The sequence below is a fragment of the Passer domesticus genome, chromosome 5, assembly GCF_036417665.1.
Source record: "Passer domesticus isolate bPasDom1 chromosome 5, bPasDom1.hap1, whole genome shotgun sequence".
Taxonomy (NCBI): Eukaryota; Metazoa; Chordata; class Aves; order Passeriformes; family Passeridae; genus Passer; species Passer domesticus.
In genome coordinates this window covers 177,173-200,129 of record NC_087478.1, presented here as the reverse complement: position 1 = coordinate 200,129, position 22,957 = coordinate 177,173, and the positions used below count along the sequence as shown (strand labels likewise).

Below are 22,957 nucleotides of genomic sequence, written 5' to 3'. Positions count from 1 at the left end.
CAGGGCTGGCTGTGGGCTCCAGCTTTCTCCAGGACCCTCCCAAAGTTCCAGCTCATCTCCAGCCTGGTCTTCTCTGACTCTTTGGTCCTTCTGGCTTTGAGGGCTGTCCCAGCCTCCTGAGAAGGTTCAGGGGTGCTCCTGGTGTTGTCCACAGGGTGTGACAGGCTGGGGACATCCCTCCATGCTGGGAAATGCTGGTGGGTGAGGTCAGAGGACAAAGTTGGGGCTCGGACTGATTTATTATCTTTAAAAACAAAAAACAATCCCAAAACAAAACACTGACAGATGCATTAACACAGGCAAGGAGGCTGCTCAGGAATTCTGCTCTGAGCTGGCTTTCCCTGTCTCCTGGCATCCTGTCCCATCCCTGAGGATGCTCCCACCCCTCTCCATCAGCTGCTGGATCCTCTCCCTTAGGGAATTAGAATTAAAGTTTTTCCCACAGCAGCAATTTAATTTTTAATTGCTCAGCAGCAATTAAAGCCCCCATCAGCAGGAGCTGTGAGCTCAGTGCTTAAACCAAGTCCTTTTTTTAGGAAGAGCAGCCTCTTGGAGGTTATGGAATGGGCAAGACCCCTGGAAAATCCATCAGTGGGTGGTGCTTGTTCAGCTTCTATCAGCAAAAGAGAAGTCCTTGGACCCTTGTGGTTTTCTTGGTGATGCTTTCCCAGCTGCTGGGGGTGGAGGGATCCACAGGGATCAAGTCCAGCTCCTGGCCCTGCCCAGGACACCCCAACAATCCCACCCATTGTCCAAATGCTCCCGGGCCCTGCCCATTCCCTGGGGAGCCTGGGCAGAGCAGCCAATCCCCTCCCCTGCTGCTGTCCCTCCTGGCTGCAGGGCACTGCTGTCCCATCTCCCAGGACTCCCAGAGCTGCTCCCAGCCTCTCCTGGAGGCGCTTGGTTCAAGTCTGAAGATCCCATCTCCTGGTTTTCCTGGATCATGCAGGTGGGTTGTGCTGCTGTAGCAGGAAATCAAGGTGGCCAAGCAGGACTTTCCTCTCCTGAAGCTGTGCTGGCTGTGCCCCATGTCTGTGCTGTCCACCAGAGGTTTTTCAACACTTCCCAGAATAATCTTTTCCAGGGTTTTACCAGGCACTGAAGTGGGACTGACAGCCCTGTGGTTTCCAGCATCATCCCTTGAAAACTGGGACAGCTTCCAGCCAGCTGAGACCTCTCCAGAGCCCCAAGACTGCTCCAGAACCATCGAGAGAGGCTTTGGGACAACCTCAGAGAAAGTTCCAGAGTAAGAAAAAGCTAAGAGCCTAAGGAATGTGCTTGCTCAGAGATCCAGCCTTGGACAGCTCCAATATCACCTCGGGGATGAGGGGAGATGCTCTGTAAAGCAGGTGAGAGAAAAACCAGGTAGCTCCAGGACAGAGGTCCACAAGGCAAAGCTGGAAGTGTGGATGTTCAGCCTCAGAGTTTGGGATGGAAGAAGGAGCTGCAGAAATGGTCCTGCAGGGAGGCAAGGCAGGGAGGCTGGGAAGGGTTGAAATGCACAATTCCTGTGAAGGTGCAACGCAGGGATGGAGACACCAGAGCTCCAAGCAGGTCCCACCAGGTCCTGTGGTCCAAGCACCTGAGAAAGCCTCAGCTGTGAGCTCCAGACTTTTTCTGAGCCTTGGGGGGGTGGAAAAAGCAGCAACTGAAGATGGAGAAATAAGAAAATCTACTCTCAAGACCAGGGGAAGCTTAATTTTGGGACAAGGAGTGAGCTCCCTGTGTGGGGGGCAGTGACTCCAGCAGGCAGCACCTTTGGATTAACAACATGAAGACAATGCTATGGTTTATTTAAACATAAATGCAATCTCTTAAAAAGAAACTAAAACTCCAAAGTGTAACCTCTGCCTTTGATGAGGAGGAAAGCATTGGAAAAAGCTGATTTTAAAAACAAAAGGCACTTAAAAAATGGGCTCCAACTGAAAAGGATTTTGCACAAACCTCATGCCTGGAGCTGTTCAGAGTCCAGAGGCCACTTAAACAAATGCAGTGTAGAGAGCACAAGAGGACCAGAGCCACCCTTTCCTGTGCACAGACAATCCCTGCCCCCAGAAGGAGGGACAGTTGTTGCCTCTCCCCTTTTTTGGATGCTGCATTTCCTGGGCTGAGCGATCCACACAGCCACTCCCCAAATGGGCTTTAAATCCCATCTCCCTCCCTCGGGGGACTGTGAAACAACAGGAAAAAGGCATACTTGGGACACGTGGGAGGAAGGAAAACCAACAGCTGGGAGATGCTGAGAACCAGGGCAGGTCCAAAGAGCTCTGAAATCTCCAGGGTAAGTTTTTGCTGTAGCTCATTCTGGGTGCAAAGCGAGCCGAAAAGGTTAAAAAAAAAACCCCTCAGGAAAACCTTTTCCCTCCCCACCCCCAGTAAACTACACAGTAGTCCCTTAAGTGGCAACTTTTTCGCAGTGCTCCAAGCAAACCTTTGAGTGTGAGAAGGGGAGGACACAGAGGGCAGCTGCAGGGGCCAGGCTCGGCTCGCCGCCCCGGCGACGTTCCAGCGCCTCCGGAAGCTCGGGGGGGACGTGCCCGTGGAACACATGCAGGGATGGCTGCAGGAATGGCCTGCCTTTGCACAGGGGCAGCTCAGCTGGCTGCGGGGCACGGGGCATCCACAGCAAGAGAGCAGCGTGGTGGCTGTTCTGCAGCAAATGTCCTCGCTGGATGGGATGGTGGAAGTGCCAGGGTGAAGGTGCCACGTGAAGCACGGGCTCACATTCAGTAACTCATTAAGCTGCCCAGTTAATTGCAAGCGTGTGCTGATGACAGGTTGCTGGTTGGCTGCTTAGTCTCAGAAAATACTTTTGGGTTAATGGTGTGACTTAGAGCTCCATAAATAAAAGAGGAATTTTTTTTTTTTTTCCAATGACTAAAAGTAACCATGTCTGGAAAGGCATTGATGTATTTGCTGAGTAAGGCCTTGAGCAGGTTCCTCCACGTTCTTAGCAAGACCATCCATGAAATCCATAAATAGGGGGTGGGTGGGAGGGGGAATTCTTCAACGTGGTGAGTCTTGGACACAAGTGGGAGATGCTCTCACTTTAGTCGCTCAACGAGTCCCTGCGTCAGTCCAAGGTGCAAAAGCTGGGATCTGGAGAGAGTTGCTAGGTGAGGGAAAGATTCCAGGAGCTTCTCCCAGCACAGTTCCAGCAGGCTGGGCACCACCAGCCACATTTTGAACAGGGAGCCAGTCCGTTTGTTTTCGTGGATGTTGACCACTCCTCCATGGACGTACATGCAGCCAGCCTGGGTGGGGAGAGGGGGACAGGAGTTACAGAGCCAGGAAAAGCAGCATTTGGGATTTATTCCCACCCCACACCTTCAGCAGAGCTGTCACTGCCTCAGCCTCTCTGGGAGCCAAGGGAGGAATCACTGCTGGGGGGGCCATGTGTCATCCTAAACCACACATCCACCACCTCTGAGTGCTGTGCTCTGAGTTTTAGGTGATTTCTATGCCAAGAAATCCATTTTAGGAGTGTGGTAAACTGTTAATAAAGTAGTACAGAGCCATACTCATGTTCCAGCTAAAAAGAATGTATTTTTAAACTACACCCACCTCACCCAGACATCCTGCATTCCCTTGGCTCAGCACAAGCCTGCTCCAGGGATGACAGGAACACAGAGAGATGGGAAATCTCAGCTGCTGAGTGGCTTTTTTTTTTCCACAGGCTGGCAAAGAAAGGGCATTCCAGCTGTCCAGCAGTCACTGAGCTGCCTGGGAAACACCTTTATCAGGCTTCCCAGGAAAAGCTGCATTTACAACACTCCCCAAATGAAGTGACACCAAGGAATGTGATCTCTGCCCTCAGGAGATGAGGAGCTGGAGGAGGTGAAGGCACAGCCAAAGGCATTGCTGCCTGTTAATTACCAGTCCCAGGTCTCCAGACTTCTTAAAGCCAAAAGCTCTGCCAATACCAGCATTCCTTAGTGGCTTCCAAAAGGCTGGAAACAGCCTCATCCAATCCTGCACCTCAGGCTGTTCTCAGTAGGATAAAATCACTACTCAGGGAGTATTTCTGCTTTTTTTTCCTTTTACGAGCAGGAACTGCTGTTCCCACACAGACTTTAAAAGCTCAAATTCTGCCTAATTTCTTTCAGAAAGCAAAATCCATAGTGTGGCTCCACTCTTCAAACAGCAGCAGGAAGAAGAGCCTCCCAAAAGCTGCTGCATGCAGTGGAGGTCACTTCCTTGGCAGCATCAGCTCTACCTGCAGCCCACAGCAAGGTGAGAGTGCTTGGAGGAAGGATCCCAGCTCCAGAGGGACAAAGGGAGTCACTTACTGGGGTGACAGCAGCACAGTGGAAGTACACAGGCTCTGGCATGGCAGCTGGCAGCTTGACCCACTGGAAAGTTTGCAGGTTCAGCTTCCAAACATCTCCCAGAATGACCTCTCCGTTGTAGCCCCCGCACACGAACACATCTGCAAGAGAGGAGAGCTGGGGAGCCCTGCCAGGAGCCAGGGACAGGCTGGGGCAGAGGGCAGGGATCCCCCTCCCCACACAGCCTGGGGATCAGGAACTGCTTTACCCCAACAAGGGCTCTCAGGATCTCCTAAACCAGGCCCACCACAAGGCAGAGGCCACTTAAAGATTCCCAGACTGGCTTGGGTGGGCTCTGGGACCTCAGAGTCCCTCCAGTTCCAACCTGATGGGCAGGGACACCTCCCACTGTGCCAGTGTCCAGCCTGGCCTTGGGCACTGCAGGGATCAGGGGCAGCCCCAGCTGCTCTGGCAATTCCAGCCCAGCCAGCAATTCCTCATGGCCAAGATCCCATCCATGGCTGCCCTCTGGCACTGGCAGCCATTCCCTGGCTCCTGTCCCTTGTCCCCAGTCCCCCTGCAGCTCTCCTGGAGCCCCTGGAATGTGCTGGAAGCTCTCCCTGCACCCTTCCCTTCTCCAGGGAACATTCCCAGCTCTCCCAGCCTGACATTGGATCCATCTCCTCTCCAGGACATTCATGGACCCAGGGGCTTCACTGGGAATCTCAGGAAACCATGAAGGGTCTCCCTTCCCTTTTCTTCTCTTTTCCATCCCCATTTTCCATAAAAATCCCTGGGGATGGATTCTGAGTGTCCCGAATCCCAGAGCAGTTTGGGTGGGAAGGGACCTCAGAGCTCATTCCAGGGACACCTCCCCTGTCCCAGGCTGCTCCAACCCTTCCTTGGGCACTGCAGGGATCAGGGGCAGCCCCAGCTGCTCTGGCAATTCCAGCCCAGCCAGCAATTCCTCATGGCCAACATCCCATCCATGGCAGTGGCAGCCATTCCCTGGCTCCTGTCCCTCCATCCCTCATCCCAGGGATCTCTCCTGGAGCTCCTTCAGGCCCTGGAATGTGCTGGAAGCTCTCCCTGGAGCCTTCCCTTCTCCAGGGGGACATTCCCAGCTCTCCCAGCCTGGATCCCTGGGAGCTGAGGGGCTCCAGCCCTGGAGCAGCTCCAGGGTCTCCTCTGGATTCTCCCCAGCAGCTCCAGGTCCTGCTCTGCTGTCCCCAGGGCTGGGGCAGCTCTGCAGGTGGGGTCTCACCCGAGAGGGGCAGAATCCCCCTCCCCTGCTGCCCACACTGGGGGTCAGGGTGGATTTCTGCCCCATGTCCCTTCCCAGCCTGCCCATGATCCCAACCCCACCATGGCAGACTCAGGGAGCATTCCCTCTCCTCACAGCCAGGCTCCCAGGCACCTGGGCTCCATCAGATTCCAGGGATTTTAAACCCACAGGGAACAGCTCCCAGTCCTGCCTTGCTCCCAGCTTTGCCCAAATTCCCAGTTCAGGGGCTGCCAAATCCTGCTGGAAGCATCTCCCAGCTCCTGCCTGACTCTTTTTGGCACAATTAACACTCCTAGGAAATACAATCCAGCATTTCCCTTCAACAGGAGCATTCAGCCACTGACCTGAAGGGTTTGGAAAAGAGGGATCAGGACTGTAACTGGTTTTTTCAGTGCAGAAGAAGGAATGGTGCCAAGTGGGCAGCTCAAAGCCTGTTAGAGGGGAAGAAATCCTCTTCCAGAAAAGCCACGTGTTCCCTGCAGGTCTCTCCAACTCTCCCCTGTCTGGTTGTACAAGATACACCAATTTTCTAGAGGTAAGTCTTACCATTTTTTATCTGCACACAGCTGTGGCATCTTCTGGCTGCTGGGAAGCCTGGGAAGAATAAATTTTAAAATATCTATCAGCAATAATTGCCTTAAAGTGTCAGTGCAAGTAGTGATTTTCTCTCAATGTTTAATAATGGAGTTTGATTTTTAAGATCTTCTGCTTTCCTGCATTCTCAGGTATAAAAGGTGTAACTTTAAGCAGCTGTTTCAGGTTTGGGTCCTAATTCCACTCTGGGGAAGAAAGAAAAATGCTGGGATTTTGTTGCCCAGAGTCTCAAATGTGGTTTGGTGAAAGCAGCTGTGAGACTCCAGGGCCTCAAGGGGAGCAGGGATGATCTGGATCCTCTGGGAGCAGGGAGGGAGGGAAGCCAGAGTGCCAAACTCCCTTGGATGGGTCAATCCTCAGTGCAGGATCCCAAATCCAGCACAAAGGCACACACTGAACAAGAGAACTGCACCTCCAAGCACCCTGGCCCCTTCTGGGAAAGAAAGGATGCTCCAAACTCACCGACTTTCTCGTGAGGTTTCGTGGTGATCTCCTCCCAGGTGTTGGTTTCCAGGTTGTAGGCATGGATCTGGGGGAAGAACAGGAGCCATGAGATCCTCCTGGCCCTGCCAGCAGCAGGGTGGTGCAGCCACAGCTCTGCCCCACTATAAATAAATCCCTTTTTGTCATGAAACCCAAAAATAGCTGATCCCAGGCAGTGAGTAAGCAGCTCTAAAATCACCTTTGAAGCTCCATCCCAGTTTTGCTATTTCAGCCCTACAGCTGAAAAAAAGAAAAGAATATTGCTTTTTGAAAGAGCTGGACCAATTAAAACCTACACCTTTGAGCTCTCAGAAGGATTTAGAAATAACCTTCTCCTGCTGCAAGCAGGGAGAAAAATGGGACAATGGAGAGATGAAATGTCACATAAAGTGCTGCAGGCTCCATTTTCTGGAAGCAGAGCACTATTTAAAGTGACCACAGATCCATCACCAAGACATTCTGTGGCAAATCCAGGTTTTATAGAAATAGGAGAACAATCTGCCCCCAATTATATTTTTTTTTTCTTCTTTTTTTTACCAGGCTCTCCAGGCAAAGGCAGATGAAGAGGTTGTGCTGGTAATTCCTCAGTGTGGAAAATCTCCTGTCCAGGGCTCCAAATGCCTCACCTTGTCCAAGGAATAAGCTGTCCAAGAAGTTCCACCTCCCAGGATATAAATCCGTTGACCATCGTGAGCAATTTCATGTCTGTACCTGAAGGTGCAAAGCAGCACAATTAGAAACAACAAAAAACCTGCCGAAATCACCAACAAATTCCAGGGATTTCAGCAGAAACTGCCAAGCCTGGCTCTGCTGCATCAGTCCCTTGGGCTGGGAGCATTCAGGAGATGAGGGAATTTTCCTGAGCCCTCCAAGCAGAAGTCTGAAAGGCATTTTCTGATTGCAGAGCAATTATTAAATAATTAAGTGTAAGGATTAGTGAATACCAGGACAGCCAGCAATATTCCAGCTCCTTCCAAGGGAAGTGTCCAAGGCCAGGCTGGACAGGGCTTGGAGCAACCTGGGATAGTGAAAAGTGTCCCAGCCCATGGCAGGGGGGTGGAATTAGATTTATTTTAAGATTCCTATGAACCCAAACCATTCTGGGATTCTTCCATTCCCTGTTCTCATCTGGACACCAAACCATGGATGAGAGTGACCAAAATCCTTCCTCCCAATGCCACAACAACTCCCAGGCAAAGCAGGGCTGGAAATGCCAACCAGAGCAAGGTATCCCAAATCTTCCCACTCCCTGCCTCCCAAAACAGCTCCCTGAGCTGCCCAGGGGCTCACCTCTCCTCTGGCATGTCACAGGACATGTTGTTGGGCTTCAGCTGGATCCACTCGCGGGTGTTGAGGTCCAGCTTGTGGAGGTCAGTGCTGTAGATGTAGCCAGTGGTTCCTCCAAACACGTAGAGACACCCGTTGATGATGGCCATGGCCTGGCAGAGAAAGCAGAAAGGACTTGGGGCACCTGGGGCTGGGAAGGGGGAATTCCTGCTCCTCCAAACAGAGGAGCACCAGCAAAGAGGGGCAGTCCTGCTGTGAGTGTGAATTCGTCTCCTTGTCCACCTTTATGGAAAGCCTTAAAAGGTGTAATTGGAGTGGAAAGGAACCCTAGGAACTTGCATTTAGAGTTTTGGGTTTTGAAGGTTTTTGACTACCAACCACTCCTTAAATCACTTTTTTTTATCTTCATTTAGAGTTTTGGATTTTAAGGGCTTTGACTACAAACCACTCCTGAAATCCCTTTTTTATCTTCAATTAGACTTTTGGGTTTTGAAGGTTTCAACTACCAACCACTCCTTAAATCACTTTTTATATCTTCATTTAGACTTTTGGGTTTTGAAGGTTTTTGACTACCAACCACTCCTTAAATCACTTTCTAAATCTTCATTTAGAGTTTTGGGTTTTGAAGGCTTTAACTACCAACAACTCCTTAAATCACTTTCTCATTTTCATTTAGAGTTTTGAGTTTTCAAGGTTTTTGTCTACCAACCACTCCTTAAATCACTTTCTCATTTTAATTTCGAGTTTTGAAGGTTTTGACTACCGACCACTCCTGAAATCACTTTCTCATTTTCATTTAGTTTTGGGTTTGGAAGGTTTTGACTACCAACAACTCCTTAAACCACTTTCTCATTTTCATCTAGAGCTTTGGGTTTTGAAGATTTTTGACTACCAACCACTTCTTAAATCACTTTATCTTCATTTGGAGTTTTGAATTTTAAAGGTTTGATTACCAACCACTCCTTAAATCACACTTTTTTTTCATTCAGCTGCACCAGGCATTTAACAAACAAATCCTACCCTTTCTAACTAAGAGCAAACCTCCCTTCCCCTGAAATCTCCAAGAGCCGAGGCCGCTCCGTTCCTCCAGAAGCCCCCCTGCTTTTCCTTGTGCCCTCCCATGGAGGGAAGAACCGTGGGGAGGCCCGAGGGGGGTCTGGGGCCCCTGTGAGCCCCCCCCGGCCCCTGTGAGCCCCCCCAGGCCCTGTGAGCCCCCCCGGGCCCCTGTGAGCCCCCCAAGGCCCCTGTGAGCCCCCCCAGCCCCTGTGAGCCTGTGAGCCCCCCCCCCGGCCCCCTGTGAGCCCCCCCGGGCCCCTGTGAGCCCCCCCCAGGCCCCTGTGAGCCCCCCCCAGGCCCTGTGAGCCCCCCGAGCCCCCCCGGCCCCTATGAGCCCCCCCCGGCCCCCGTGAGCCCCCCCAGCCCCTGTGAGCCCCCCCAGCCCCTGGGCCCCTGTGAGCCCCCCCCGAGCCCCTGTGAGCCCCCCAGCCCCTGGGCCCCTGTGAGCCCCCCCGGCTCCTGTGAGCCCCCAGCCCCTGGGCCCCTGTGAGCCCCCCCAGCCCCTGTGAGCCCCCCCAGCCCCTGGGCCCCTGTGAGCCCCCCCGGCTCCTGTGAGCCCCCAGCCCCTGGGCCCCTGTGAGCCCCCCCAGCCCCTGTGAGCCCCCCCAGGCCCCTGGTAGCCCCCCCAGCCCCTGTGAGCCCCCAGCCCCGTACCTGCCCGTAGATGCGGTTGGGTTTCTTGCCGCGGCAGCTGAGCAGGGCCCATCTCTTGTACTTGACGTTGCACACGTGGACGTCGTTCCCGTTGCTCTCCCCAAAGGGGATCCCGGTGCCCCCAAAAACCAGGAGGTTGTTGCCATGTAAAACAACTGGGGGAGAGAGGGAGGGGAAAAACAGGGATGGTCATTGTTGTGGGATCAGCAGGATGGGATTTTATCAGGCTGGACTGAGAGCAACCTGCTCCAGGGAAGGTGTTCCTGGCCAGGGCATGGGATTGGAGGATCTTTAAGCTGGGCCAAGGGAAATACAGGTTAGGTATTAGGAAAAAGTTTTTCACTGGAAGAGTGATGAAGTTCTGGAATGGCTGCCCAGGGAGGTGGTGGAGTCACCATCCCTGGATGTGGCACTGGGTGCCAGGGTTTGGTTGAGGTGTCAGGGAAAAGGTTGGACTCCATGATCTTGAAGGTCCAACCTTGTGATTCTCCCTTCCAACCCAAACCATTCCACGTTTCCCTGCTCTGGAGACAGCAGTGCTCAGTGCTGCTCAAATTCCCTACAATCCACCCCGTGCACGGATGGCTTTGAGAGGCTCCAAAGGAGAATGGTTACCATGGTTTTAGTTGGGATCCTAAGGTCTGCTTTGAAAAGTGAACAAAGAGCTATTTTTGGATGCCTGGAGATGTCTGCATGAGGCACCTTCCTGCTGAAAGCACAGCAAGGTAACACCTGGAAAACACCTCTTGCTTTCTCATTTCTTTCTTTCCCTCTGCCTCAACCGAGCAAAAAGGGAAAGAAAACCCCAAACCCAACCCAACCTCGGGGCCTACTTGGAGAAACAGCACCCAGATTTGCAGTTCTTGCCTGGATTAAAATAGCCAGGACTAAAATAGCTCCAGGAGCAGGCAGGCAAGGAGTTGGGTTTCCATACGCACGTGACATGGAGGCCAGCTCCCTGGGCATGTAGCCTTCGGTGCCCATCTGGTGCCAGGTGTCCGTGGCAAAGTTGTACCTCCAGAGCTCCCTGAAGAGGGGGTAGTCCTCGTTCTCTGGGCCCCCAGACTCGTCGTAGTCGGGATTGTAGCCCCCAAAGACGTAGAGGTTGGAGCTGTCGGCCACGCAGCGATGGCCGCTCCTGGCCGGGGGGCACCTGTGGCCTGCAGGAGGAGGAGGAGGAGAAACAACAGCTCCACGAGAGCCCAGGGGTGACCAGGGTCAGGATGGGGGTGGAATCCACGGGGAATCCATGGGGAAGTGGCTCTGCAGCAGGGGAAAGGGCTTTGGGAGGACAGGCTGCAAAAGGGACGGTCTGTGTGTCACCATCTCCATCCTGGCCACTCCAGCTCTGCAGCACGGGGCAATCCTTCACCACAGCCCCTTCTGAGGAATTCATCCAATTCCTCTTCTTTCGTGCTGCTTGGAAAAATTCACTTAGAAACAGTTCCAAATGTTTGTTTTTAGAGCTGCCCAATAGAGAAAAAAATTAAGGATTTGTTTTTCCCTCCTCCAAACACCTCTGACTTCCCTTCTGGTTCCTTGTTCCCTGGATCTCAAGAAAATTTTATAATTTTTCATTCTACTTGGCAAAATTCACTTAGAAACAACTCCAAATGTTTGTATTTAGAGCTGCCCAATAGAGAAAAAAATTAAGGATTTGCTTTCCCTCCTCCAAATATGTCTGACTTCCCTTTTGGTTCCTTGTTCCCTTAGTTCCTTGGATCTCAAGGAGATTTTGTCTTTTTTCATTCTGCTTGGCAAAATTCACTTAGAAACAATTCCAAATGTTTGTATTTAGAGCTGCCCAATAGAGAAAAAAATTAAGGATTTGCTTTCCCTCCTCCAAATATGTCTGACTTCCCTTTTGGTTCCTTGTTCCCTTAGTTCCTTGGATCTCAAGGAGATTTTGTCTTTTTTCATTCTGCTTGGCAAAATTCACTTAGAAACAATTCCAAATGTTTGTATTTAGAGTTGACCAATAGAGAAAATAAATAAGGATTTGCTTTCCCTCCTCCAGCTACGTCTGACTTCCCTTTTGGTTCCTTGTTCCCTGGATCTCAAGAAGATTGTCTTTTTTCATTCTGCTTGCCAAAATTCACTTAGAAACAATTCCAAATGTTTATATTTAGAACTGCCCAATAGAGAAAAAAATTAAGGATTTGCTTTCCCTCCTCTGACTTCCCTTCTGGCTCCGTGTTCCCTTTGTTCCCTGGATCTCAAGGAGACTTTGTCATTAAACAGAACACTCCAGTTTGGTTTAGTTCTGCTCAGTGACAGAAAGTTTAGTGATTTTTGTCACTAACGGGTGTGACAGACCAGGGAAAATCTGCTCCTAAGTCAAGGATTGTGCCCTGGGCAGGAGCAGGGATCCAGCTGAGATCCTACAGGATCCGTTCCCAAAAGGAATCCTCTGCCTGCCCACCCCTAAAACTCCCTGGAAATAAAGCAGGAAGGCAATTCCAGCTCAGCTCTCTGCTGCAGTAGATAAAAAGGTGGATTGAGCCAAGGAAAAACTCACCAGGAGTATCCTTGGACAACAGAAATCAAGGTCTTGGCTGACAGTTGAGCAAAACAAACCCAAACAAACAGTGACCTTCACCTTCCACCTGCTCCCACAGACTTTTTTGTGGAGTTTAGGATATAAAAGGAGCCAGGAAAACACCTAATGAGGACCCAGCATGTTTTCTTCTGCTGTAATTCCCCATTTTTCCTCCAGGAAAAGTGAGATAAATTATTTGTTCAGACCCAATAATGAACTTGAGCTGAGCACAAGCAGCTTTGCTTAATCATGTTCAACTCTGGTCCAAAATTAAGCTGCTCTCCAGGGTTCAGACAAAGATTTGGGGTGTTTCCAGGAGTAATTGTGTCTCCCAGCAATTCCCACTTAGAAAACTAATAAGCACTGGCTGGAAAAAGAGGGGACAGAAGTTAAGGAATTCAGGGAAAAATCTGCAGTGGGGATGTCTGGGCACAGGAGAGGGGGACATTCCACACCCTAATCTAAAAGGTGTTAAGGAATTAGGAGTTCAGATATTACATTAAACATAGATTTTACTTCCCTCTAGTTCTTGCCATGAGAATTTTCCAGAGGGAAAAGAGGAGAATAAGGCTGAGTTTGTCAAGCAAATAAACTAAAGGTGAGTAATTCCAAGAAAATCAATTCAAACACACCCCCCAGGAGGCCCTCACTGCCATCCACCTCTCAAAATCCAACAGGGAAGGCACCTGACCTTGCCAGAAATCCTGATTTTCAACAGGAAGGGATCACACATCCCTGGAAAGGTCCAAGGCCAGGCTTGGAGCACCCTGGGATAGTGGAAAATGTCCCTGCCCACGGCATGGGGGGCACTGGATGGGGTTTAAGGGCCCTTCCAACTCCTCCAGTTGTGTTTTTAAGAAGAGCTGTAAAAGCTGGAGCTGTTCAAGGGTTAATTCCAACGAGTTCCCTCAGCAGCCAAACCCCATGGCTCCAACAAAGAGCTGCATTTCCATGCAATGAGGACTCGGGGTGATTCACAGCTCCTGCTGAAATTCAGGAGAGGTTTGCAGCTGGTTCTGCTGCCCATCCCACAGGTGTAACCTTTGGATGGGAAAATCCTGGCATTTGCTGAGCTTTGTTGGGAGCAAAGCTCATTTCCCAGAGCTGAACCCCAAAACAGAGAGGCACAGCAAGGCCCCTTTGTGTGAAAAGCTGGAATTCACCAAGTCCTGCTGTGAATTCCTTGATGCTGGACATGGAGAGCAGCAGGATCTACCAGGTCTGGGGGGAAGAGGTTGAAAAGTTGTGGGAAATGGCTTTAAAATGGATGGATATGATCTGGGAAGAACCTGTTTTCCCAGTTTAAGATTCCAGAGAGAAGCAGGAAGGAAGGATGGGAAGGTGCATTTACAAGGAGGCTCCTTTTCCTTAGTCCTGAGGGCAAAAAATGGGAACAGCAAAATTTTCAGGGAATAAGTTCCACCATCAGAATGAAATTTAACAACAGGATGAGAGGAAAGAGCCTCAGGCTGTGCCAGGGGAGGCTCAGGTTGGATGTCAGGAGGAATTTCCTCATGGAAAGGGTTGTTAAACATTGGCAGGGGCTGCTCAGGGAGGTTTGGAGTCCTCATCCCTGGAGTGTCCAAGGAATGTGGCACTCAGGGCTCTGGGGACAAGGTGGGAATTGGGCACAGCTTGGAGTGGATGTGCCTTTCCCTGCTCACACAGAGCCCCAACCACCTCATGTTCCCCAGGGAAGCACCAGATCTTCTCCAGGGAAGCTCCAGATCTTCCCCAGGGAAGCACCAGATCTTCCCCAGGGAAGCACCAGATCTTCTCCAGGGAAGCTCCAGATCTTCTCCAGGGAAGCTCCAGATCTTCCCCAGGGAAGCTCCAGATCTTCTCCAGGGAAGCTCCAGATCTTCCCCAGGGAAGCACCAGATCTTCCCCAGGGAAGCTCCAGATCTTCTCCAGGGAAGCTCCAGATCTTCCCCAGGGAAGCACCAGATCTTCCCCAGGGAAGCTCCAGATCTTCTCCAGGGAAGCTCCAGATCTTCCCCAGGGAAGCTCCAGATCTTCCCCGGGGAAGCAGCAGATCTTCCCCAGGGAAGCAGCAGATCTTCCCCAGGGAAGCACCAGATCTTCCCCAGGGAAGCACCAGATCTTCCCCAGGGAAGCTCCAGATCTTCTCCAGGGGAGCCCCAGATCTTCCCCAGGGAAGCTCCAGATCTTCTCCAGGGAAGCACCAGATCTTCCCCAGGGAAGCACCAGATCTTCCCCAGGGAAGCTCTGCCTGTGGCTGAACACCCTCAAAAGCAAAAGGTGAGAAGCAGGCTGAGCCTCGTGACCCAGCAGCTCCTCCTTCCAGATCTATGGGTGGATGGATGTCCTGGTGGAGGATCATCCCAGCCTCGTCAGCAAGATCCAGATCGGGCAGAGCTACGAGCACCGGCCCCTCTACGTGCTCAAGGTGGGTCCCGGGGCAGCCTCGCCCTCAAAATGCCCCTCAGGATGAGAAGCTGTGCCAGGGCAGCTCAGGGTGGGTACAGCAGGAATTTCCCCATGGAAAGGGTGCTCAGGCTTTGGCAGGGGCTGCCCAGGGAGGGTTGGAGTGTCCAAGGAACTCCTGGAGGTGGCACTCAGGGCTCTGGGCTGGGGACGAGGTGGGGATGGGCTGGGAGGGCTTTTCCAAGCCAATGGGTTCAGTGACTCCAGGCTGAAGCATCACAACAAGGAACATCATTAAGGCAAGTCCTAATTAAGGGCTGAGGCATCCAGCAGAGTGGCTGGCTGGGCACTGGCCTGCCAACAGCCTCTGAGGTCCCCCTGAAGCAGTGATTCAGCCCAGAGCTCTGAGGGAGCTGCTGCACTGACAATTCCAATTGCTCCTAATTGAGCTCCTCTCCTGCAGGAGCTCTAATTAGGACAGGGAGGAAACAAGAAGGTGTTTCCAGATGTGACACTGCAGCAAAGGAGGCTCAGGGGCCCTGGTGGCTCTGCACAAGTCCCTGGCAGGAGGGGACAGCCGGGGGGGTCGGGCTGTGCTCCAGGGAACAGGGACAGGAGAGAGGGAACGGCCTCAGGCTGGGCCAGGGGAGCTCAGGGGGGATTTGGGGACAATTCCTTCATGGAAAGGGGGTCAGGCACTGGCACAGGGGTGGAATCCCCATTCCTGGAAGGATTTAAAGCCCTGTGGATGTGGCACTTGGGGACATGGCAGTGCTGGGAATGGCTGGACTCAGTGGTCTGAGACCTTTTCCAACCCCAAAGATTCCATGGCTCCATGAATATGAAGCTGTTTAGAGCCTCCTGAAACCATCCTTTTCCTTCTGACTGTCAGAAACACCAAACAAATCCATTTATATCTCAGGGGTGGGTGTGGAGAGGAACGAGGCCAGGACTGCTCCGTGACAGGAGAAGGGACAATGGGCACAAACTGAAACACAGGAAATTCAGCTGGATATGAGGAAAACCTTCTCCTTTGAGAATGATGGGGCACTGAAGAAGCTTCCCAGGGCAGCTGTGGCTGCCCACGGATCCCTGGCAGTGCCCACGGATCCCTGGCAGTGCCCAAGGCCAGGCTGAGTGGGGACACTGGAGGTGTCCCTGCCATGGCAGGGGTGACACTGGGTGGGCTTTGAGTTCCCTTCCCACCCAACCCATCCCACAACTGTTCACTCCTTTATCAGCTCCCTCTTTTCCCGAGGTAATTTAATCCCAACATCCACCCCAGGGTTCTCTGCAGCACCTTGAGTATCTCAAAGTTCTTCCTGGATAGCAGGGAAAGGACCAGCAGAGTGAAAATCCTGTCCTGTCACCAGGGTGTCCCAAGCAATCCCTGATCTGAACCCCACAAATCCCAGTGCAAGGCCATGCCAGCAGGTGTGTGCTGCACCAGCACCACCACCAGCAGCAGGATTTCCACTTCAAGCCCTATTTCTGGAAATACAAACAGAATAACTACAGGGTGTAAAGCCAACAAATCCAACGTGGCTTTGGATCCTCCCAATTTCCAAGTGCCACACCCGTGGTGAATGTCCCTGGGCTGTGCACACTCCTTTTCTCTGCTTTTTAACCTTTCTGAAGATGGCTCTGTGATTATTTTTCCTCAGTGAATGTCCCAGGGCTGTGCACACTCCTTTTCTCTGCTTTTTAACCTTTCTGAAGATGGCTCTGTGATTATTTTTCCTCAGTGAGTGTCCCAGGGCTGTGCACGCTCCTTTTCTCTGCTTTCTAAACCTTTCTGAAGATGCCTTTGTGATTATTTTTCCCCCTGCCTGGTTTTTCAACAGCAGGACTCAACCTCTCCCTTTCCATTTCTGATCCCTGCAGGAATCCTGAGGACATTTAGGACAAGGGCTGAACCAGAACAAGACAAGTCAATATTGACTTTGGCTCCTATCTTCAAAGTTTCATCTTTAGCACAACAGCTGGACAAAAGAAGTTTGGAACTCGTGGAATTGGAGTCCCTCAGGAATGTTTGGATAAGCAGGACTGGGAATGCCTTGCTGAGAGTGAGGTTTAAAACCCATTTGTTCATCCAGCTGTGCTCAGCCTCTGCAGATCCCACACTTCCCTTCCCTGGCAGGCTGCCCACGCCTGAGAATTCCCAAGGGGAAAAATTCCCAGCTGTGGCTGTCCCTGAGCAATGGATCTGAGGGAAAGTGGGAGAAGCCAGAGGATCCAGCCAAGGATGCCAAACACAACCTGCAGCACAGCCCAGAGATTTCCATTAATTGCTGAGACCTCCAAGCAGCATTTCCAGATTTATCATCCTGGGAGAGCTCCTGGCTTTGGATCCATGTCAGGAACAGGCTGGAGAGGGGCTGGGAACACAAACCTGAGAGGAGCCCTGAGGGAGCTGGGGGGCTCCCCTGGAGAAAAGGAGCCTCAGGGCTGCCCCCAGCCCTGCCCAGCTCCTGAAAGGTGCCTGTGCTCAGCTGGGCTGGGCTCTGCCTCCAGCAGCACTGACACAGCCACAGCACAGCCCCGGGCTGGGCCGAGGGAAATTCAGGCTGGAGAGCAGGAAAAAGCTTTTCCAGCAGGGGATAAAGCTCTGGGATGGCTGCCCGGGGAGGGGGTGCAGGCACCATCCCTGGGGGTGTTTGACCAGCCTGGATGTGGCACTGGGGCCAGGCTCTGCCTGAGCTGCTGGGCTGGATGCACTCCATGGTCTCTCCCAGCCCAGCCATTCTGTGATCAGGTCTGGCTCTCCCAGGCTTTGTTCCCAAAATCTCTGGGGCAATCTCGTTTTAAAGGATTTTACACCACTAAAACTGAGGGATCCTCGGGGTGTTTCCAAGAAGGATAAAGGAGAAGAAAGGAATTCTGGGGAATGAAAACCACAGAGCTGGGAAGATCATCTGGAGGAGCTGGCACGAGGTTCAGCACCTTGAGCAGCTACATCCTGAAAGCCTCCAGGGACTGCACCACATCCAGGGAATGATGGTCCCAGGGAATGATGGTCCCAGGGAATGATGGTTCTCTCTGGAAAAAATGGCATTTTTCCATTGGGATGAACCTTCCCAGTGCTCCTTGGCCTCTCCTGCCCTGGTGTTTGTAAGGATTGGGAAGATGGAAAAAGGACAGAAGAAGAAGAGCAAACTACAAACCATCTGTATTTGACTTTTTTTCATTTTTCCAATCCTTACAAACACCAGGGCATGGAATAGCAGGGGGGAAATGGAGGAGCAACTCCTGAAAAGTCTGGAAGAGAACTGGGAAATGAGAAAAGAATCCTGAAAAGTTCGGAAAAAAAAATTTAGGAGAATTGGGAATTTAGAAAATTGGGAAGAAGAGAAAACCTGGAAATTCTGCAGGAAAACTGGGAAGTGAGGAATGAAACCTGACAAGCCTGGAGGAGAACTGGGAGCTAAGAAAACAAACCTGGGAACTCTGGAAGAGAACTGGGAAATGAGAAAAGAATCCTGAAAAGTTTGGAGGAAAATTTAGGAGGATTGGGAAGGAAAGAAAACCTGGAAATTCTGCAGGAGAACTGGGAAGTGAGGAAGAAAACTGGGAGTTTTCCTGGAGGAGAACTGGGAGCTAAGAAAACAAACCTGGGAGCTCTGGAAGAGAATTGGGAAATAAGAAAAGAATCCTGAAAAGTTTGGAAGAAAATTTAAGAGAATTGGGGATTTAGAGACTTGGGAAGGAAAGAAAACCTGGAAATTGTGCAGGAAAACTGGGAAGTGAGGAATGAAACCTGACAAGCCTGGAGGAGAACTGGGAGCTAAGAAAACAAACCCGGGAGCTCTGGAAGAGAATTAGGAAATAAGAAAAGAATCCTGAAAAGTTTGGAGGAAAATTTAAGAGAATTGGGAAATAAGAAAACCTGGAAATTGTGCAGGAAAACTGAGAGGTGAAGAATGAAACCTGACAAGCCTGGAGAACTGGGAGTCAGGAAAACAAACCTGGGAACTCTGGAGGAGAACTGGAAGCTCAGGAATAAATGAGGTTGGAGGAAATGGAATGAGGGGGAAAAAATTCCCTTCTCAATGGTTATGTAAGGGCTGCTGCTGGAGCTCTACAAATAGAACCTTCCAGGTGTCAAAGGGGGGGAAAACTCCCAAAATCCAGGGTTTTTTGGGCTGGCTGGGGCAGGGAGGGACAATTCCCACCTGCTCCAGCCTCCCTCCAAACCCGGCAGGGAGGGAGAGCCTGGTGCCAAAAATGGGATTTGCAAGGAAGGAAGGAAGGAAATGGGGCTGAGAATTTGCCCAGAAATAGAAACTGTGGAGCCACTCAGCCAAGTGCCAGTGCTGCTGGGAGGGTGAGGCAGAGCCCGGCCTGTGGGGGATGGAGTTATGGGAAAAGAGGGATTTCCAGGCAGAGGAGAGGGCAGCTTTTAGGGATGGAGTGTGGAGTGAAAAACCTTTCCCACGTGCCAGCCCTGAGGGCTGAGGGGTTCATGGAGGGATGTGAGTGGCAGGAAAGGATCCCTGGGAGCTGCAGCTCAGGGTCAGGGGTAAGGGAAAAGGGGCTGGGGCTGTCCCAGGTCTCTACAGGGTGCAGAACTTCCCCATGCTGTGATCCCAGGGCACCCTCAGCCTCCTCCTGCAATAGCTGGGGGGTTTTGGGGTGCCAGGCACCCAGAAATGATGGAATAGCCCTTCAGCACCCAGCCTTGCTAGGACAGAGGGGGAATTATCCCAAGGAAAATTTGTCACAGCCCAGGCAGGATGTCCCCTATAGGATGTCCCCAAACCCCCAAACACTGGGATTGCAGAGTGGGGGATGCCAGGGGTCACCCCAGGGGGACACAAAGGGACATTCCCACAGCAGCTGGGAGCTCACACAGCCTGGGGCTGTCCCAGGAGAGCAGAACTGATCCCAATCCTGTGATCCCAGGGCACCCTCAGCCTCCTCCTGCAATAGCTGGGGGGTTTTGGGGTGAAAGACACCCAGAAATGATGGAATAACCCTTCAGCACCCAGCCCTCCTAGGACAGAGGGGGAATTATCCCAGGGAAAATTTGTCACAGCCCAGGCAGGATGTCCCTTCCTAGGATTGTGGGGATGTCCCCAAAGCCCCCAAACACCGGGATTGCAGAGTGGGGGATGCCAGGGGCCACCCCAGGGCCACAAAGGGACATTTGTGTCACTCTGGCAGCTGGGGCTGTCCCAGGAGAGCAGAACTTCCCCATGCTGTGATCCCAGGGCACCCTCAGCCTCCTCCTGCAATAGCTGGGGGGTTTGGGGGTGAAAGACACCCAGAAATGATGGAATAGCCCTTCAGCACCCAGCCCTGCTAGGAGAGAAGTGGAATTATCCCAGGGAAAATTTGTCACAGCCCAGGCAGGATGACCCTGCAGGATGTCCCCAAAGCCCCCAAACACCGGGATTGCAGAGTGGGGGATGCCAGGGGTCACCCCAGGGGGACACAAAGGGACATTCCCACAGCAGCTGGGGCTGTCCCAGGGCTGCAGAACTGATCCCAATCCTGTGATCCTGGAGTAACCTCAGCCTCCTCCTGGAATAGCTGGGGGGTTTTGGGGTGCCAGGCACCCAGAAATGATGGAATAACCCTTCAGCACCCAGCCTTGCTAGGAGACAGGTGGAATTATCCCAGGGAAAATTCCCCATTTTGTCACAGCCCAGGCAGGATGTCCCTGCCAGGACTGTGGGGATGTCCCCAACCCCCAGAACTGCAGAGTGGGGGATGCCAGGGGTCAGCCCAGGGGGACACAAAAGGGCTGACCCCTGTGGGACACCCCAATCCCCACACCCAGGGAGCCACTGGGGTGGGGAGCCCTGCACTGGGTGACCCCAAATCCCTTTATAAAAGGATACCTGCCCCTCCATCCCTGATTGCAGGTCCCGCAGCCCGGGATCACCGGGACGGGAACAGCCCAGCTCCCCCCACCAGGGGCACCCCGTTACTCCCGGTCTGTCCGGGCACGCAGCTCCCCCCGGGATGTCACAGGGGCAGGGACAGCTGTCCTCTCAGAGCCCTGGGTGTCCCCTCAGAGCTCTGGGTGTCCCTGTCCCCTCAGAGCCCCGGGTGTCCCCTCAGAGCCCCGGGTGTCCCCTCAGAGCTCTGGGTGTCCCTGTCCCCTCAGGGCCCCGGGTGTCCCCTCAGGGCCCCGGGTGTCCCCTCAGAGCCCCGGGTGTCCCCTCGGGGCCCTGGGTGTCCCCTCAGAGCCCCGGGTGTCCCTGTCCCCTCAGAGCCCCGGGTGTCCCCTCAGAGCCCCGGGTGTCCCCTCAGAGCTCTGGGTGTCCCTGTCCCCTCAGGGCCCCGGGTGTCCCCTCAGAGCCCCGGGTGTCCCCTCAGAGCCCTGGGTGTCCCCTCAGAGCCCCGGGTGTCCCCTCAGAGCCCCGGGTGTCCCTGTCCCCTCAGAGCCCCGGGTGTCCCTGTCCCCTCAGAGCCCCGGGTGTCCCCTCAGAGCCCCGGGTGTCCCTGTCCCCTCAGAACCCTGTCCCGCTCCCCGCACCCCTCAGGGCCTTAGGAACGGGGCTGTCCCGGTCCCGCTCCCCCTGAGATGGCGATGCCTCGCTCCCCGCCCCTCGGAGCCCTCAGGCTCGGGGCTGCCCCGGCCCCTTCCCGGCCTCGGGGTCACCGCCACTCACCCGCCGCCCGCGGCCTGCCCGGCAGCTGCACGAAGCGGTTGAGGATCCCTCCCCCGCCGCCATCGCCGCCGCCCGCGGCGCCGCCCGCGCCCTCCCCGAGCCCGTCCCGGGCCGCGGCCGCCGCCGACATGGCCCGTCCGCTGCCTGAGGGAAGGAGCGCCCGCCGCCAATCAGCGCCCAGCTTCTTCGGCCGCAGCCTATCAGCCGCGGGCTTGTTGGCAGGTACGGGGAGGCTGCGGCGAGAGCGCCGCTGTCGGGAGAGCCGAGAGCTCGATCCAGGCTGGAGCAGTAGAGCGCCGAGAGCGGGGGCGAGGGGACGTTCCCGGGGACGCTCCCGGGGCCCCTCACGGCGCCATCCGCGGGGGCTTTGGCGGGGGCCCCGGCGCCCCCCGAGCCCTCGGCGGAGCTCCGGGCGCCGTGCGGGCTTTGCGCGAGCGTCGCGAGCGGCGGCGCGGCGCGGGCGGAACGTTGGTGCGCGAGCGGAACGTTGGTGCGGGGGCCCCGCGTTTCCCGGGCCCCGGCGGGAGGGAGGGACCAAAATGGCGGCGCCCAGCGGCGGGGGAGCGGCGGCGGGCGGCGGGAGCCGGGCGCGGCCGGGGCCCGTCACCCCCCGGCAGATCCGCGACCTCATCGACGGCGGCATCGCCTGCGAGGGGCCCGCGCCCCGCGGGTGAGCGCCGGGGGGCGGGGGCGGCCCGGCCGTGGGAGGGGAGCGCAGCGGGGAGCGCTCGGTGCTGCCCGGGGGAACCGGGGGGAACTGGGGGAACTGGGGTGGGGACTGGGGGGAACTGGGGTTGGGACTGGGGGGGGATGGCGGGAATGGGGGCGGGGGAGGAGCTGGGAACCGGAGCGGGCACTGGTGGGACTGGGAACACTGGGAACACTGGGAGCGACTGGGAGCACTGGGAACCGGGGTGAGGGGAGCGAGGACTGGGAGTACTGGGAACACTGGGAGCACTGGGGGGTTACTGGGAGCGACTGGGAGCCGGGGTGAGGGGAGCGGGCACCGGGGGGAGTGGGAGTACTGGGGAGACTGGGGGGCACTGGGAGCGACTGGGAACACTGGGGGGTTACTGGGAGCGACTGGGAACTGGGGTGAGGGGAACGGGCCCTGGTGGGACTGGGAACACTGGGAGCACTGGGGGGTTACTGGGAGCGACTGGGAACCGGGGTGAGGGGAGCGGGCATTGGGGGACTGGGAGGACTGGGGGGCACTGGGAGGACTGGGGGGTTACTGGGAGTGACTGGGAACCAGGGTGAGGGGAGCGGGCACTGGGAGGACTGGGGGGCACTGGGAGGAAGCAGTGGAAACAGGCACTGGGAGGTTACTGGGAGGGCACTGGGGATACTGGGAGGGCACTGGGGGGGTACTGAGGCTACTGGGGGGGGGGATTGGGAGGTCACTGGGAGGATATTGGGGTTACTGGGAGGGTAACTGGGAGTACTGGGAAGGTACTGGGGGCACTGGGAGGGCATTGGGAGGTCACTGGGAGGGCACAGAGGGCACTGGGAGGGTAACTGGGAGTACTGGGAGGGCACTGGGGGCACTGGGAAGTCACTGGGAGGATATTGGGGGCACTGGGAGTGGCAGGGGTTACTGGGGGGCACTGGGAGCACTGGAAGGAAGCAGTGGAAAAAGGTACTGGGACACTGGGAGGGCACTGGGGACACTGGGGGGGACGACTGGGAGCACTGGGAGGATATTGGGGGCACTGGGAAGTTACTGGGAGGGTCCTGGAGTTACTGGGAGGCACTGGGGAGGGGTACTGGGGACACTGGGAGG

General features: G+C 54.4%; 1 protein-coding gene and 1 long non-coding RNA gene across 3 annotated transcripts; one reads left to right on the top strand and one right to left on the bottom strand.

The window, feature by feature from the left end:
* Nucleotides 1-1,757: 1,757 nt before the first annotated feature.
* KLHDC10 (kelch domain containing 10) lies at nucleotides 1,758-21,839 on the bottom strand. Its single transcript, XM_064421629.1, has 9 exons — nucleotides 21,175-21,839; nucleotides 10,566-10,787; nucleotides 9,628-9,782; nucleotides 7,921-8,069; nucleotides 7,257-7,341; nucleotides 6,610-6,676; nucleotides 6,100-6,147; nucleotides 4,290-4,429; nucleotides 1,758-3,254 (listed from the first exon to the last, which is right to left on the bottom strand). The coding sequence occupies exons 1-9, from the start codon at nucleotides 21,815-21,817 to the stop codon at nucleotides 3,045-3,047; spliced, it is 1,719 nt and encodes a 572-aa protein (XP_064277699.1). The 5' UTR covers nucleotides 21,818-21,839; the 3' UTR covers nucleotides 1,758-3,044.
* Nucleotides 3,684-7,925, top strand: LOC135301479 (uncharacterized). Of its 2 annotated transcripts, none has more exons than XR_010363217.1 (3): nucleotides 3,684-4,233; nucleotides 5,951-6,088; nucleotides 7,171-7,925. It is a non-coding gene; the product is annotated as an uncharacterized LOC135301479 (long non-coding RNA). The 2 variants fall into 2 exon arrangements; XR_010363216.1 differs by having other exon boundaries at nucleotides 5,946-6,088.
* Nucleotides 21,840-22,957: the final 1,118 nt, after the last annotated feature.

Excerpts from the sequence above, each read along its gene's own strand:
- KLHDC10 (XM_064421629.1), bottom strand. The coding sequence starts at position 21,817 with ATGCCGCCGTCGATGAGGTCGCGGATCTGCCGGGGGGTGACGGGCCCC. Across the intron at positions 10,788-21,174 it reads GGGCAGGCCGCGGGCGGCGG|GCCACAGGTGCCCCCCGGCC; the intron begins GTGAGTGGCGGT and ends CTCCTCCTGCAG. Across the intron at positions 3,255-4,289 it reads ACTGTGCTGCTGTCACCCCA|GCTGGCTGCATGTACGTCCA; the intron begins GTAAGTGACTCC and ends CTCCCCACCCAG.